General features: G+C 38.2%; 1 protein-coding gene across 1 annotated transcript in view; it reads right to left on the bottom strand.

Moving 5' to 3' along the window:
• Positions 1 to 18,543, bottom strand: part of LOC135472531 (fibrillin-1-like) — a 104,059-nt gene that overhangs the window by 17,985 nt on the left and 67,531 nt on the right. The window contains 21 exon segments of the mRNA XM_064752075.1: positions 87 to 212; positions 737 to 859; positions 1,117 to 1,242; positions 1,925 to 2,050; positions 2,655 to 2,780; positions 3,336 to 3,389; positions 5,520 to 5,687; positions 6,155 to 6,280; positions 7,030 to 7,155; positions 8,008 to 8,267; positions 8,860 to 8,977; positions 9,317 to 9,442; positions 10,424 to 10,549; positions 11,041 to 11,163; positions 11,663 to 11,785; positions 12,078 to 12,203; positions 12,623 to 12,767; positions 13,402 to 13,524; positions 14,616 to 14,743; positions 15,204 to 15,329; positions 16,031 to 16,156. Coding sequence (XP_064608145.1) covers positions 87 to 212; positions 737 to 859; positions 1,117 to 1,242; positions 1,925 to 2,050; positions 2,655 to 2,780; positions 3,336 to 3,389; positions 5,520 to 5,687; positions 6,155 to 6,280; positions 7,030 to 7,155; positions 8,008 to 8,267; positions 8,860 to 8,977; positions 9,317 to 9,442; positions 10,424 to 10,549; positions 11,041 to 11,163; positions 11,663 to 11,785; positions 12,078 to 12,203; positions 12,623 to 12,767; positions 13,402 to 13,524; positions 14,616 to 14,743; positions 15,204 to 15,329; positions 16,031 to 16,156 — 2,751 coding nt within the window.

Raw genomic sequence — 18,543 nt, 5'->3', positions numbered from 1 at the left:
AGCCCTAGTATCTCATGAGAGTTACATGAGAATTCTGCTTCAGAACTGATGAAAACTCCTGTGAGAAATGATTGCGGAGTACTTACCCACACAGTTCTGTCTGTCAGATGAGATCTTGTAACCTGGCTGACAGCTACAGGTGAAGCTGCCAGGTGTGTTGATACAGCGACCATTCTGACACAAGCCAATCAGAGACCGGCACTCATTAATGTCTGGGAAAATGAAGGGGGACAATTGAAAATGAACTCACCGCATAAATAAGCTGTTTGGTTACATATTCATGTTCACAGATCTTACTGTACAATGCAGGAGTCACAGTCATAAATAAACTTCAGCAACCCAGTTTCACATCCAATTTTTTATGAAATGACATACTGATATTGTCAACGTTATAATATATCATAATGTTATGATTTTATGAAATAAACTACACAAAACTGACTTATGACAGTCGACCTTCAATTCACACCCCATGACCAGACAACTGCCAATCATCTGGCCCGTCTGAGAGGGTAGATATTTCCCCATGAGTAGACACATTGTTCTGGAGATGAGAAGTTTACTATGGAAAAAACCCTGCAAAACATTGCCAGAGATTGGACGATTTCTACTTCCATCTTATAGACAGAAAATGTCTATGCTTGAGTCTGAACAAGATGTGTGAGGACTAACATGATTTACTACATATAAGTATATGCAAGTGAGGAAAAAAGTCTGAAGACAACACTGGACTCACCAAAGCAGTCTGCATTCTCTGTGAGTGTGAAGCCTGGGTGACAGATACACTCATAACCCCCAAGGTGGTTTTCACAGGTTCCGTTACGACAGATACCCGGCCTCACTTCACACTCATTGATATCTGAAAACAATTGAGCCAGAAACAAACGGATACAGTACATTACCTTCAAATGAAGGTACTATTCACCTGATAGTGCACTTTGAGTTACATGACACATAGAAACAACTTTACTGTTCAAGTGGCTTACCAGCAAAGTTTCATTTACTGTTGCTGTCTTTTCAAATCTGCTGCTGTTTACTGTTGCTGTCTTTAGCAACAGATCAGTGGTATCCTGTAAACAAAGTTTTCTCATAATACCTCCAATCACTTGTACTCACCTATACAAGAATCTCTACTGGAAGTCAACTTGAACCCATTCTGACAGATACAGGAGAAACTTCCCACCAAGTTCAAACAATTTCCATTGGCACATACATCACGAATCTCCTCACACTCATTTACATCTGTAATAAAAGTGAAATAAATATGGCTTACTTTTCACAAAAGATTTTTTAGGGCATAATGGATATGGTCTTCCTCATGTTTTAATTTTAATCCAGCATTTAGTCTCAGAGTAGAGTTAACGATGAATTCATCAAATCTGATTTTTGTTTATTGCCATGCCACAATAAAAGGAATCACAAGCTACAAAAGTCAATGTTCTAAGTTTCCACACAATTTTCAGTCTGAAACTGAAATATATGGGATTTTTACTCTCAGATTTCTGTATTGTCTCTGGCTTCATGACATATATCTAGTCCAAATAAACTGAATATAATTTGATTAAGAGGCATGATGAAAAACACAGACAAGCAATATAAACATGTCATACTTCACACTGTACATCCTTGGAAGTCACTAAAAAATTGTGGCCCAAAATTAGCTGAAAACTACAGCAAATTGTAAGAATTAGAAAGAAATAAAATAAGATCACTAATCCTGACCATTAAATGTAAAAAAAGAAAAAAAGGAGAAATATGGAGATACACACTGTAACTGTACAAAAAAGAACAAACGCTATGCTTTGCGCTATGTAGTTACTACTCAGGCTGAGGTCCAAAATCTTATTATACTCATTACAAATTATATATTCATGGCACAAGAGGGATTTAATGCTGAAGCTCTCCACCCCAATAAAGTCCTTACCCAGACAAGATCGCTTATCTCGAGTCAGGTAGTACCCCTCAGGGCATTCACATAAGTAACTCCCTGGAACATTGATACAGGCAGAGTTCCCATTACATGGCTCCAGCTCACGGCACTCATCAATATCTGCAAATCAAAGACAGATAGTAAGTTTGTGTTTTAACAAGACATTTCCTGGAAGAAACTAGGAGAATATTAAGTGTATCAAGTAGAAGAATAAATGTACAAAATTCAGTACAATTACTAAAATTTGGTACATTTATTCTGAGGACCACAAGATATATACGCATATATAAATGTACATGGTTTTACAATCATTTGAAAATCAATGTTGATGGCATTTTGATATTTTACTGATACTTCATTGAAATGGATGACAGTGAAAATTACTTGATTAAAAATACCTTCACCCTTTAATTTCATTATAGGGCTAGATTCTGTATGAAATAAAAAATTGTCCTTGATAATACCGAAAATAATTATAAATACACCAATATCTAACAGTGTTTTTTTTTTTCAAAAGGTAGTGTTTTGTACTGTAAACTCTAGACTACATATACATGTACTACTAAGACGGTCTCAGTAAACAAAGCATTTCTCACTGGTTATCAACTGGACCCACATCACATCAAAGTTTTGTATCCCAATTCCTGACCAGTGTGACATACTTACTACTTATGTCCTAGTATATAAAGAAGTTCTTAAACAGATTCACAAGAAAGTGACTTACCAGCACAGATGTAGGCTGCAGCATCATACCTGAAGCCCGGGAAGCACTCACACCTAAAGCTACCCTGCGTGTTGATGCAGCGGCCATTGCGACACAGACCTGGGATCAGCTCACACTCGTTCAGGTCTGCCAGCAGAAAGGAAGCATTTATTACCAGTAGACAACCAGTGTTTATTACCAGTAGACAACCAGCATTTATTACCGGTAAACAACCAGTATTTATTACCAGTAGACAACCAGCATTTATTACCAGTAGACAACCAGTGTTTATTACCAGTAGACAACCAACATTTATTACCAGTAGACAACCAGCATTTATTACCACAAGTGAAAGAGCATTTATCACCAACAAACCATGATAACATTAACAATATAGATGCTGAAAAACATATTAGGACATGTACTTGTTATCAAATCACTAGAGTTCCCATGCACACAAACATTACCATTCAGAACATGCAGATGTAACAGGTTAAGAATAAACTGTTATTAAAGCACTTGTAACATCCCATAAATACCTGGAGCAAATAAATAATACAATCCAAATGTACAGATTCAGAAATATTGTAGTTTGCAACAAACATGTCAATACAATTATAAAGAACTACTTACATTTATATATAAACACTGCTTAAAAATAATTTTCTTACACACACTGCACATACCAACAGATTCACTTACCTGGTGTGATTCGAGTCTGTCCTCTCTCCTTCCCGCACAAGGCCCCAAACTCCGCTACAAAATACACGCTTCAAAATCATCATCAAAGATTTGACTCCAATACAATCGAGAAAAACAAATGAAAATTTAGTTGTCTCTCAGATCAGCTAAAGAGACGTTGTTGATTTTAAGGGCCACCAGATATATAGGCATATCTACATGTGTAGATCTGAAAAGAATGTTCGGTTGTTTGTTCTGTCTGTATACTGTGGGAGTGCATGTAAATATATATTTGGTGATCTTCCGCAAAATAAAACCGCGAGTGTATGATCCTGTTTATCCAATAGAATTATTATAAGACTACAAAACAACGTAGGGTCTGGTTCGGGCTATAGCTTTGTGAGTCAAACATGCAAGACTCCCTGTTCCCTTACACTGGGTACATAGAAATAAAATTCATTTTCACAGGGTTAATTTGCATACAAGTACACTCAGACATTATTGCACATTACCAGTGTAAACCCTAATGATCTAATGACAGCATTCATTATGTGGAGATTGGGGTATCAATATTATAAGCGACAATGTATTCAAATATAAAGAAATATGATGTCGGCACCGTACACAAATCACAATCAAAGGACATGTCGACCTGATCAGACCACAGATGTATTTTACAATACCTTCAATGGTTATGAAATCACTTAAATACACCCAATTTAACATTTTTTGTGGTGGTTTAATCGACTGAAATGTCGAAGATACAAGGAAATAAATATTAACGATTTGTGTATGTATAAACTAATTGAAATTTAATTGTAATTCACTGTGAAGGTGTGTATTTGAACTCATTGAAATCTGTCTGCTAGACTAGATTTGGTGGGAGATCTCACAATGAAAACAAGACCACAAGTCACATCAAAGGATAATTCCCTTCCCATTCAGGGCAAGCCAGACATTCTGTCCCCAATCAGCCCAGCCTGGTCGTCTTCAGCAGCTGACAACGAGGCTAAAAAAGGTGATTCTTTCCATACATGCACAAGTTTATAGGCCTACATGTTTTCTGTTTCATGAAGTGAATAATACTAAAGTCTGTACAAGGATTTAATTCAGTGTATGGTTGAGAAGCTGAATGTACACTTTGAGTTCTTGAAGAAGTGAAGGTGTTGTTCAATTTTCAATCATTACACATCTACCATAAGTCTACATGGTTTACACGTGTTTAATCAGCCATATTGAAATTTTCTTCCCTACATGTATCCCAATATTCAAAGCAATTCAAACAGGAGTTATTTGCAGCTATTTGATCCGTCTCTATCTTTTGATATCTACTATATCTAAATGAGTTATAGCATTGCATTATAGCCCACACTGGCGTCCCAAATGAACCCCTTCAATACAGGACAACGTGTGGGAAAATTTCCTAATGTATACAGAATGAACTGCCAATCAACCATTATTCCCGCCAAAACCATGCAACTGTGATCATTCCAAGGGGCAGGTCACTGAAAGTAAATAATGTAATTGGTCAATGTTGAATTCTTTAAGCTTTCAATTACAGACAAGTGACTGTAAGCTCTCAGGAAATGTTAGTGTGTCATTTACAGTAATACAATGTTTAAAAATTGTTGCAATGTACTAGTACATGTATGTGAAGCTTGTGATGGGTGTATTTCTATGCCTGCATCCATTTCCACATCTGCCGACACCATGTTCATGTATTACAAATCACAAACATTTAAAACCAAGCATGCAGTCTGGGTGTTTCTGTCCGCAAATGCTTTGCTTTCACCTAAATGTTTTTTTATCGCTTGGTCAGATATGTAAAACGTCTTGAACAATCTCCCTTGACTTGACAAGACAGTCGTAGCTTCAGATTTAGCTCGTAGGTGATTGCTGAAGTGTTTAAGACTGACTTGTTTCCTTTCAAACCACATCCCATGAATGTGTCCGATTGTTTGGGCCTGCCGGTTATGCTGACAAAGCCAGCCAGCCAGCTGTTCCTAGCAATAGGACACAAACGGCATGGATCCTACTGACCCGCCGTTCCAACTTATGAGCTCTTCCCTTACACTGACCGCTATGCATTTTTTGGTACACTGAAAGGCCAATTATGCACCCTTGGCTCTCTCCTATATGCCTATATTCATATCAGCCCAATTCTTCCACACAGTTATACACAGAGCGAGTATAATTCTGACATACGTGAGCCTTCAACGGGACATGCGTGACACGGATTATTCCAGGCTCGTCCGATAGAGCAGCAGCACTGTCGCTTGGTGATGTTGGTGGACATAGGATTCTCACAGATGATCTGGTAAGGTGGACGGGTTGTGTTCAGGTAGTCAATGTAACAGTTAGACTTCCTCATATCTGGTAAACACAAAACAACCAGCAAAGTAAACAGCCTTGCACAAAATAACCCGTTAACCTTTTCACATAAGAGAGATAAACTTTCAGTGCGATTTATGTATATTTTTGATTTTATTCTACATTGGTTGGATTGGCCAGTTTCAGGGCTTCAGATAAGTATAATTTTATCAGTCAACTTTATTCATTATAATTATTGTACATGTTCCCAGTGTAACATTTTACAGAGTGTGATTAAGACAATACTCTTGCTTTCCTCTCCGACCATACCTGGGAAGGTATGGCAGCAACCTGCTGATGGTTGGGAGTTTCCACCATGCTCTGCCTGGATTCCTCGCACGATAACGCTGGCCAGCCTTGTATCAGTAAAATATTACTGAGCACAGCGTAAAACATCAAACAAATAAATACATGTGATAATAGTTTTGAAATATGACGCAAATTTCTGTAATAACAAAAACCAAGCATACCCATACAGTCTCTCTCTGATGGCATCATCATGTGACCAGGGGGACAGACACATGTATAGTTGCCTTCCCTGTTTATACATGTTCCAGGGCCACATAAACCAGGTATCACCTCACACTCGTTGATATCTAAAAACATCAGTCACATGTACAAACATAAATGAATTTGGCACTAATCCATTAATATGAAACAGTTTATTATTTAAACTCAACTGAAGATTAAAAATATTTACAGGATTTTCAAAAAATTAATTACATCACATTTAACTTGCTAGATTTAGTACAAAACTATGTACTCAAAAAGTCTCTCTCTCTTTATTTATGTTTTTTTTTCTTTATTTTTTTGTGTAGGTTATTTATTTATTTACTAAACTGTATTTCCATGCTATCTGAGCACCTCTGGTCATCAGTCTTGGTCTTGGAATCACGCAAAACCAAATCAAAACATGCTTACAGTGACTGTCTACATCACGTATGGTTGTGACATGGCAAAAAGACGCAGAATCTTAACACAGCTTTTAACAAATTTGTGATCACTGCTTTGTTTTTTTTCCAAAAAACCCACTACATCTGCTTTGAAAAGCGAATGTGTGGGATCCTGAACTCGTGGACACATCGTGGTAACTTAGATATATGGACACATCTGACAACATAAATGAACACATTTATTTACCAGGTTTCCAAGCTGAAAGCCTGTTGTTCTCGACCTAAAATATCACAATTATTCTTTTCAGCCAGCATTTATGTTTTTCTTAGAGAAAAACATAAATCGCAGTTGTTTGAAATTTGGCAGCAAAATATTTGCAGATAATATCTAAGATAAGTTGAGGATTACACGTTGAGCTGCCTAGTTATCTGTCCCACGTTAACAACCTTACCTACACACTGGAGCCTGTCCTGGTCTAGGGTGTACCCATCAGGACAGACGCAGGTGAAGCTGCCAAAGGTGTTCTGACATCGGCCACCTTTACACACATTTGGGATTTCAGCACATTCATCAATGTCTGGAAAACAAAAACATTACAAGCATGTCTCATCTAAGCTGTAGTCACAAATTCTTATTCAAACATGTTTACATGGGAAACACTTTCAAGATAGCTTGTGAATGCAGATTGGATGAGATGTGAAATAAAGTACATGTAGATCCAATGAGATAACTTCCAAGCTATTTTCTTGCAATAAATGAGTACCGGGTACATCACAAAATCATCACAAAGGCTGGAATGAAAAACTGCCCACACAGCTTTGACCTGAGCTACATTAGGCAAAAAGGGTTCCCCCCCATTCAATGAAGAGTGTCTTGTCCAACTTCAAAGTATGCTATACAGTTACTGTATTAAATCTCCAGTTTCACATTTTTCTAACATTTTGTTTGACTCTGATTGATTTATCCACCTTATAGGGCCACTTAAAGAGTTTTTATGAAGTTTAAATAATTTTTTATCAGAAACAAAGACAGAAGAAAGTATCATCATTAAGCCTTCATGTGTATGTGTTTCTGAATGAAGATTTTTACCCACCATACTTGAGGTGAAATGCAGTAGTGTTCTTAAACAGGACATAGAATGTGATTATCACATTAAATAATAGCCCACAGAACCAGTGCAAACAGGTTTCAGATTTGCCACTTTGTGCACAGCTGATTGCTCACCAAAATAACACTCGGAACAAAAAGTTTAGGTTTTCATTGTACTTTTGAAGTTCTTACGACAACAGTCAACACAATCGCTTGACAATAATCTGTACAAGTCATCTGGCAACATCTTACATTCATTCAATGATGAGATGTATGTAAGATAAGAATGAATTATTTCTTCTTCAGGAGTTCCTACCTTTGTCTTCTGCATATTACTGACCTTCCAGAATAACCGTGACAGTGTTAGGCCTGAAACCTGGACCCCCAGGGCAGAGGGCATTGTATTCAGCTGATCCATTCCTAGGGCAGGACTCACAGATCCCCGGGCCTCTGTCACCCCAACCCCTTCCCACTGTACAACAGCAGGTGGCCCGTGACAAGGACGACCAAGCACATCCCGGCATTGCCCACTCCGGCTGTATAAGGGGCTGTCCAAGTAACATGTGCCTAGACGCTTGTCCTGCAAAGATATTGTTGAAGCTTTAATCAGAGCAACAAAAAGGGATGAAAATGAACTTGAAACGGACAATATTCCTTCATGTAACATTAACAAAAATGAGAAAAAGGAAAATGACTACGTGTAGTTGCACCTATAAAAAGAGTACTCTTGAGGCAGAGTCAGTCTGCATGCACATTCCCTTGCAGGAAAAAGCTACAATTACACTGGATGCAGAATCTAGCTTGTCTGTCTACTTAACAAATTATCTGTAAAACAGTTACATGTGTACACAGCCAATCAACTTCCATTCACTTCATAGGCACACCTTCATGTATTGAACATGTAAGAAATCTGCATATTAACATCACCTTGGCTGCCAAACAGTGACTTACTTATACACAACTGCTGTGTATAGGTAACAATATTGAGGACACCAGACAAGACACTCCACCCACACACAGTTTTGGTTATGCAGTCCTAATACCGACAGGTTTATTATGCTGCAACACTAAAACACCATGATGAGGACAGCAATGACACCCCACCCAGACACAGTGTACATGTACATGTAGGCTGAAGTGTCAACTGTCCTGTCTCAGGTATGGGTTTACTGTTTATATTTGACTCACCTACACAGCCTGTGCCCGTAGATTCAGTTCATAGTTAGGGGGACACTGGCAAATGTAGCTGCCCTGTTTGTTTATACATGTTCCATACTGACAGTTATCTTTATTCACACACTCATCAATATCTGCAAAGGAAAGAGGGACATGACACTTCAAAATCTGCATTAGCTCAAACTCGCACATGAATCAGGTGGTTGCAATTGATGATTTGTGAATGTTCCTGACTTAAGATGCCCCGAAGATACAGACAGACAGAGCAAAGTTAAGACATCAAATCACAGAATGGAACATGAAAAAATGAAGAACAAGTCAAGTACATGTAGAAACACATCTTTATCTTTAGCTTTAGCTTGTTTTCAGTATAATAAGCTTATTCATATACATTAATGTGATGCAAAAGTTGAACAATTGTAAATCAGGAGGGCTACAGGAGTCTGTGAGGTTCCCAGAGAATGTGTGCTTACCTGTACAATTTCCCCCAGTCACATCCAGTTTGAAGCCAGAGTTACAAACACAGCGAAACATCCCAAATATATTCTCACACTGCCCATTAACACAGAGGTTTCTGAACATGTCACATTCATCAATGTCTGTAATACAATTACACAACATGCATAATAAATGTCTAACATGAGTTTATTATTGATGTACGTACATACTCTTGTCCATGTAACATTATAAACTCTTGGGGAGATGCAAAAGTCAAGAATTTGGTTTGATTCTCGAATATTTTACCACCACAAAATATTAACAATGTGTAACAGTTGCCTACATGTTGGGCAGTAGTCTAGTATTAACCACCAGGTAGTTCCACATTATAATTTAGTAACCACTTAATAATGAGTCCCATATTATAAAACACTGGGCAGTCGCACATTATTTACCCACTGGGCAGTCGCACATTATTTACCCGCTGGCAATTGTAAAATTATTACCCAATGGGCAGTTGTAAAATTATTACCCAATGGACAGTGGCACATTAATCAAGAATGTCGCACTTATACGATACCAGCATTAAGGCGGAAGGAAACTGGGCAACGCCTGGTATTAAACCCATGACCATCCGAAGGTTGCTGCAGACCTTCGGCTGAAGAGGAAGCCAGCATGAACTGGAGTTCAACTCGCAGTGACCGCACTGTTAAGAGGCTCTTGTGTCACTGTGTCGTGCCGGCACACTTACCACCTTGGGCACAGAGACCCTCCAGTGTCACATATAAACTGCTGGGTAGTTGCAATTATAAAGCTCCGAGCCTTTGCTCTTTAGCACTGTCCACTGCACAAAGATGTATATCAGGGCCACATCTAGAGCCATTTTGGCTCTGGAAAACTAATCAATCTAACAAGAAAAATTGAACAAAATATGACTGTTAACCAATAAAAAGTTTCTTTCATGCAAATTTCCTTTATTCTTGAAAGCTCTCAGAAAGAACCACTCCGAGTTGCATTTTACAAAATTTCTTTCTGCACGGTCACAATGTCACCTTTACCATTTGGGATCAATTTTTGTTCCAGATATGGCCTAGTATATATACATGTACAGTCAAGTAAAATAAAGCGTCTCCAGTACTTACCTTCACAGGCCCTGTCGTTGTCTGTAGGGGTGAAGCCCATGTCACACTCACACCTGTACCCCCCAGGGAAGTTCAGACACTGACCATTCTCACACAGACTCGGGTTAAGGCTACACTCATCCACGTCTACAAAAAGCACGATCACATAGCCAACATGTTAAAACATTGGCAAGTTTTCGAGTCAGGTGTAATAAAGGGATGACACTCATATAACTAATGAGTGATCACGAATTCATACATACCATATATACGAACTGATATTCAGTTCATAAATTTGAGTTTAAAACTGAATTTTCTGGTTTGAAACTGAATTTTTTCGTAAGAAATTCAATTTAAATAAGAGAAATATTTATACTTGATTTCCTCATATTTTAATACACCACATGCATAGTCCTCCAGCATGTGGACATTCACTATTTTATAAATCTATTATATAAACCAATTTAAGCGCTTATCACAGATTTGAAGGTACATGTAAAGCAAAGACATGAAAGGGGAACAAACATCAACAATTTAACAAACTTTAACAATTTAACAGCTTTAACAAACCGTATACAGTTTTAATTATAATACACATGTGAATATGCACTGGATAATTACTACAAATGACTGCTCACCTCTGCATTCGTATCCATCCCCACTGAAGCCTCCATCACAAACACACCTGAAGCTGCCGTCAGTGTTAATACAGGCTGCGTCAGGATCACAACCTCCATTACCACGCAAACACTCATTGGTATCTGATCAAGAAATTACAACATGAAAGCTCACAAACTTAACACATAACTGTAAAACTGCATGCAATTTACCGACACTACATAGACTATGTCCATGTCATCCCTTTCATGCTGTACGCTGATTATACATGATTTGGCTTCAACAACTGGAGATTTATAAATTCAAGTCTGATTAAAATTTCATTTATTTATTCACTGACTGGTGTTTTACGCCGTACTCAAAAATATTTCACTTATACGACGGCAGCCAGCATTATGGTGAGAGGAATCCAATTAAAATTTCAGTACCGTGCCATACATGTATGTTATAAATGTTTAACAGTAAGGATAACAACTCAAGTAGAAACTTATTCTTGCTGGAGTACATATCACATCTTTTATTGAAAGTCGCATCTACTGAATGACATGAATGACCAAGTTCCCTTATTAAGTATGTACTTTAAATCTGGCAAGTTATATTTATAACAAAAAATATATAAATAAAACAGAACCGGGTACAGACCTAGGCAGACCAAGCCATCTCCAGTGAATCCCGGTTTACAGTCGCATTTGTATGATCCCTGGGTGTTGATACAGAGAGCATTCTCATCACAGGCTCCGTCCAGAGCGTCACACTCATCCAGGTCTGCGAGAACAAAGAGAAAAGTCATAGTAAACCACAGTTCTTCCGCACAATCTTGACATCTCTTATGTAATTGCTAATCTAATTTTTTTCTAACTCTCATGTTTCTCATGGTAATGCTCTAGCTGCTCCAATAATGTGTTATGACAAAAACAATACTGGGATATAAATATACTCAAGAAGCCACATTTATTTATATTAGATAGGCAGATCAAGGAATGTAATAGTCTGAAAAAAATTCACATATCCCCAGATTAAGACCTGGATCTTTGACATGTTATATACATCTACGTACCAGTACAGCCTGGGGTTCCTGGTTTGACAGAGTAACCAATGTTACAGCTACACACAAACGAACCAGGGCTGTTCTGGCAACGGCCGTTCAGGCAAAGGTTCCTGTTCAGTCTGCACTCATCCACATCTTAAATACAAAACAGGATAAGTTAACAGCCACCTGTAAGGCAAATTTTGGCTGCTTTACTTTCTGCAGGCCTCACATTGAAGCTCTGATTCGATACTACTTTCATTGCCGGATTCCACAAACCAAGTACAATCTCTATTCTCATAAAGTCACATTTTGTGAATGTAGGTTTTACTGAGTTTGGGGTATGTTTTAAGCAGAAATCAGAGTAACTGGGTAGCATAAGATGGTAGAAATATTGACAGCCATGAGATTTTATGACAGAAAAGCAGGAAGGCCTGGTTTTAAAAGACAGCTACATCCTAAATAAGTAAGGAACTGAGGCAGATATACAGTTGTGCCAAAAACACTAGGATTAGTATTTCCACTTGAAAAAAAATAAACTGAACATTCACTTTATTATAAGGAGACCGTCTCACCTATACAGAGCTTCTGGTCTGGAGACGGCATCCAGCCTCCAGTGCAGATGCACCGATATGAGCCAGGTAAATTAGAACAGCGATTTCCTTCACAAATATCCGGCGTTTCCTTGCACTCATCCACATCTGAGAAAATTACAACACTCTACATAAACAAATCATTCAAGTCATTAATCATTCAGAATGGTCAGAACATGGTCTACAAAAGCTGCAATCATATAAAACAAATCATAAAAATAATCCAAACACAATCTGGCTTTTGGAATCTTCCAAATTTATTTATTTATTTTATTGGGGTTTTATGATATACTCAAGAATATTTCACATATATGACAGCAGCCAGCACTAAGGTGAAAAAAAAAAAAAACAAGCAGAGAATGGGAAAAACCCACAACCATCCGCAGGTTGCTGCAAGACCTTCCCATGTACATTCAGAGGGGAAGCCAGCATGAGCTGGACTTGAATTGACAGCGACTGCATTGGTGAGAGGCCACAGAGGCCCCCTTCTTAGAAACGGAAATAATAAATGTTCAAATCCTAACTGGTAACTGGAGAAAACCTCTGTAGCCTTGCAGAAACAGAGGATAGTTTTCATCACATATCAAAAGGAGGGGGGGGGAGTTAGATAATTTGGATCTGTTTCTTATCAGAAGAAGACTTAAAGAGTTTGGCATCCAAAACATACCGTTTTCTTTTTGCTTCTAAAAGTGCATTTTTCCAGGCCAGACTTTAGGTGAAATATGCTATTTTCTGTTTATTAGACTAAAGACTGGCCGTACCTCCACATCTCCTATGATCAGGCATGAGGAGGAACCCTGGGTTACATCCACACAGGTGACTTCCCGGTGTGTTGATACACAGATCCTGGCAACCTCCATTCCCATCCAAACACTCGTCAATATCTGAGCAAAGAAACAAACCAGTCACACGGCAAAGTCATCATCAAAGACAGGCAAGTCTACATTTCAATCAGACAATTATTCTGGACAAGTAAAGGCTTTATGTGTCATACAAGGAAATCATTTGCTGTTACATATAAAGTTTCTATCATTTGACCCAATAGAATGATAGTTACTAAATGCTATAGTCACTCGCCAGGTTGAGAAGTAGAATCAAGGCACAGCACACCAAGAATATAATTCTAGGGTTACTTATTCTATTCTCTTACTCAATATCCAAATATTTCCATTAAGTGTACAAGAAACAATATACAGTACCATTATTTGACCATTACTGCCCACAGCTGTAAAACCTTTGCAAGTAACAGAGTAGCATGTCACTAGTCTACTTGCAGTTGTGTGGATTTGACAGGATTTGCAAAACACTGAAAGATCCTGTAAACCAGCACTATTCACTGACTACAGTGTGTGCCAACACCTTTTATTGGCAGCTAGAAGTCAGTTACTGGTGAGCTTGGGGCTTGCCAACCAGAAGTCCAGCCTGGGGAAAGCCCCTAGCCAGGATTTGGAAGGTGTAGGGGAAGGCCATCCCAATCAAATTAGCAGGGTGTTCGGAGACCGCAGGCCTTCACTGTCGTAAATGACTTCACCATGATTTACTTTGAGAGTTCTTTACTTAACCGGAATTAAATTAATTAAACAGGTATTTCAACTGCCATATATTCACAGAAACATATTCGCACTTGTACAGCATGTCTGCACTCAAAACTGCAGTTTACCAGTTTATTTTTCTTTGACAATATACAAATTATCACTTCGCAAACACTTTGTAATGAAATTTAGGGCCAGGGTGGCGAATGGATAGGTATATTAAGGGCAGGTCAGCTGAGTTGAGGGGCAGGGCGACCGAGTTGAGGGGCAGGGTGCTCTGCCTCACGAAAAACGCCTATCTAGGGGTTTTGCTGGGTGATACTTTTGTGAACATCAACTATAAACATAAAGAAACTGTAGAAACTACATGCAGACAATTACCAATAGCCAAATATTTTATGCTGAAAATGAATTTAAGGTTTTAATGGGAAATAAACTCTAACCAAACACAGGTGGTCTTCAGCTCGTTGGGTTGGTATCCCCTCCAGACAGATGCACTGATAACCTCCCATGAAATTCTCACAGATCCCATTGGAACATAGACTGCTAGCTGCAGAGCACTCGTCCACATCTGTAAAAGTCAAATCACAAGACACTTGCATATAGTATTCAGGATGAAAGCCCTAACAAAGCTTTTAAAAAGGGAATTTCTGGGTAAAATGCAGATATCCCACTAGCCCCTAATTCCTCTGGCTACGAGCGGCCCTTTCCACAAGAACAAATTATACATTTTGGACATTTATGGCCGATTTCCATCCTAATACAACATTAACTTTTAAATGAAAAAAACACTTAAATTGTGCACCACCATAAAGCTCCATGGATCTTTCAATTCATTCTTTTTCAGGAAACATTACAGTAAATTTACTTTCATCTTTTTATTTATATACACATGTAGTACATTGCCAATGTATAAAAAATTCTGGCAATACTTTGTTATATTCATTCAGCATTGACAAACAAATTCTAATTTGATAGTGTAACCCTCTATAGGTAAGGTTTTCATTCATTCCTCCACTTCCTTTACATACCTTTACAGTATCTGCCATCCGGGGTGAGTTCATGGCCATCGGGGCACTCACAGTGAGAACCCCCTGGGGTATTGACACAGGTGCCTCCGCGACACAGGCCAGGCTGGTCCACACACTCGTCTATATCTGTTATCAACAACCAAAACACAATCTCACTTACAGCTGTTGGCTTAAACTTTTTTTGTTTTGTTTATTTGATTGATGTTTAACACAGTGCTCAAAAAATTTTTCAACTGCATGGCAGAGATCAGGTTTACATTCCAGCAAACAGAAGTACAAAAATGTCCTTTGTCAAGTATCGTCTGACTAAAAGCTGCAGTCAAAGCAGTGGGAGCTAGATTTGGACATGTGATCTCTCAATAGTGGCCATAAAGTCAGTTTATTAAATCAAATATCAGCTTATGTATGTAATTTTCTTTAAAACGGTGATGTTTAGAAGTGAATTCTGGAGCAGTTTGTTTGAAACAAGAGACAAGCCTAATTGTTGTCCAAAACATCTAAAAGACTGTTCCAAATGTGCAGCTTTGTTACAAAAAAAACAAAACAACAGAACCTCATGGGTGACATGGCTACAGAAACTTTGAAAGATTAAGCTGATATCTGCTGCACTAATATGTACAAAGCATACATGTATATGATCACTAGTTCAAACTGAAAGATTTGGTAACATAGTTCACAAAACATGTCACTTTATTTTCATACAAATTGCACTTACATGTCCTGATTCTAACAACACAATAGCATATCACTTGACATATAATAGTTTGAATGACATGTGCTTGTATGCCCCGCCAATATGGAGAGCGGTAACAAGACAAGTGACTTACCCATGCACATCTGCTCCATCATGACAGCTTCAAACCCATCCAGACATTCACAGCGGAACCCACCCGGCTGGTTGATACAGGTACCATTGGCACAGATCCCAAACGAGATACGACACTCATCAATGTCTGTAAAGTATCAATAGCTTGTGTGATACAACATCTCACCAATGTCTAATAGAATAGAGCTCATGTCATTAGATGTTATACATCACAGAACAAACATCAATATCATACCAGCTAGAACCTGAGTTCTGTCAACATTAGAGAATAACTGAGGATGAAGAAGCATCAAAAACGTGATAAACAAGATGCTGAACTCATCAATATCACATACACATGACAATATCACATACACATGACAATATCACATACACATGACAATATCACATACACATGACAATATCACATACACATGACAATATCACATACACATGACATAATACACTTACCACTACCAATATCTGAGACAGACAGAGATAAGATCTGCCAAATGCTATCCAATTTGAATGCATTTGATTTGACAAACAAGTTAAGGCAATCATTTACATGTATAAAAACACATACGAAATATGGCATCTGATCATGTATTTTTTAACAGTACAGCCCACGCACAACAGCAAATAAGGGCGTGCTATTTCACGTGGTCTGATTGTGCTTTGTCAGCACCCTGTACGCGCCCAGACTGTACACTGTAGTGTCTGTAGTCTTTTGCAGCTCTGTACGCGGTCTGGACACGCTCTGGCCTGATCACTGAGACATGGCCGTGGCACCTCATGGCCGTAACAATATACATGTCCACCCGCGAAGGGTTACCACATATCCGCAATCTGTCAATACTGCACACGTATTATTTCTGTTGGAAAACACGCAGGAATGAATGATTCCAGTTATATATGGCTGTAAAATACATGAAGAATTATAACTTATGATTATTTTGGAATAATTCCTGCGGTCATTTGTTCTCTTATTTTAGATACCAGTTACAGAATGCGGTCATGTGCAGAAGAGAATGGCAGCATACATGTGGAAATGTGTATATGAAACTACCTCAAACTATAAAACTAAACGCATTAGCTCTGAATGTCTTTGTTTTTTTTTTCATTTTCATACAGATCACTTTCAGAAAATGTATATGTTTTGTTTCTACAGTAAACTTTGTTCTTTATGATATGCACAGAATGGTTAAAAATTTTTGATTACAGATTAACGTCACAATATCAACATTTCACCACATCGTGGCAACTTTATAATTGGAAATTAAATTTAATATGTAGAAAGTTTACCTCTAATGAAATAAAATCAATCACTACTGGCATGTTTTGTTGTGTATTTATATCACAGGATGTATGCATCAACTCCAAAACTTGTGCAGGACAGAAATCAGACTCGACAAGCTGAGTTTGCTCACAAGCAATCTTTTGTATCACTGGGTTTCTGCACACATAAGTCAAACAAACTATACGAGTGTTATACTGGTAGGTCATTGGTAAAAATATGTTGCAGTATTGTTCTTTCATATATTGGTTTGTTCTACAAGTACAGCACCCAGCTGGAGTCGCAACGATCAAAGTTTCATTGGCATTGGAGGATTACTATTTGAAGACAATTACAGATCCTCCTGCAGCTATGAACAGAAGTGAAAGACAGCATACATGCGGAAGCGGAAATATATATATATAAACCTACTCACACTAGCTCTCAAATGTTTTGATTTGTATTGTTTTTTTTTTTGTTTTTTTTTGCTTTGCATTTTCATGCTGATCACTTCTGAGACAGCAGAATTATTTACCAGCCGCATGCTTTGTTGTATTTTTATATAACAGGGTCAATGCATCAACTCCAGAAACTTTTCTGCCTTTTATCACAGGTTTTCAACTGAACAAATCAGTTTGATTTTCTGAAAACCATGTATATGGCGCGATGCTGTTATTGTATGAATAAACCACACCTGCTCCTGGCCGGGGTCCCAAACTTAACCGCCTGGGGTGTCTGTTTATTATTTCAAGATAATTACAGATTATCCAGCAATTAGACTGGCATGTTCGGTTGGGACTAAATTAGGTTTGCACATGGCAGAAGACTTAAGAGATTTACGCTTGGTGTGAAGGAGGAGGAGGACTCAAGATCATGCAGCAAAAACAAAAAAAACATTGTTTTTGCCACTTGCCTCCATTTAAATCAAGTAATAAAGGTGAATATAAAATAACAGTATGATAGGCAGTATACGTACCCACCGAGCATCATGTGGGGAAGCATGCAAACACACTCAAACAACATACATGTACACACATCCCACCTTCCAAAGCACAAAATGTTAATACCGCTTTCTTTTTTGACATTCGTTACCTGCACATTCCATTTCCATGCTTTGCCAATGTAACACCCAACATTGTTGCACCCATACAAAAGAATTTTGTTCACGGAGTACTGGTAATATTTGAAAGAAGATCTGCTTTTCCAGAAGATTGCTGTGTCGCTGAGATAGAGGCCATGACGTCCAGACGCACACAAAT

This window comes from Liolophura sinensis, chromosome 8 (assembly GCF_032854445.1).
Source record: "Liolophura sinensis isolate JHLJ2023 chromosome 8, CUHK_Ljap_v2, whole genome shotgun sequence".
Lineage (NCBI taxonomy): Eukaryota > Metazoa > Mollusca > Polyplacophora > Chitonida > Chitonidae > Liolophura > Liolophura sinensis.
The sequence above is the reverse complement of the archived record's forward strand: the minus strand, read 5'-3'. Positions and strand labels throughout refer to the sequence as shown.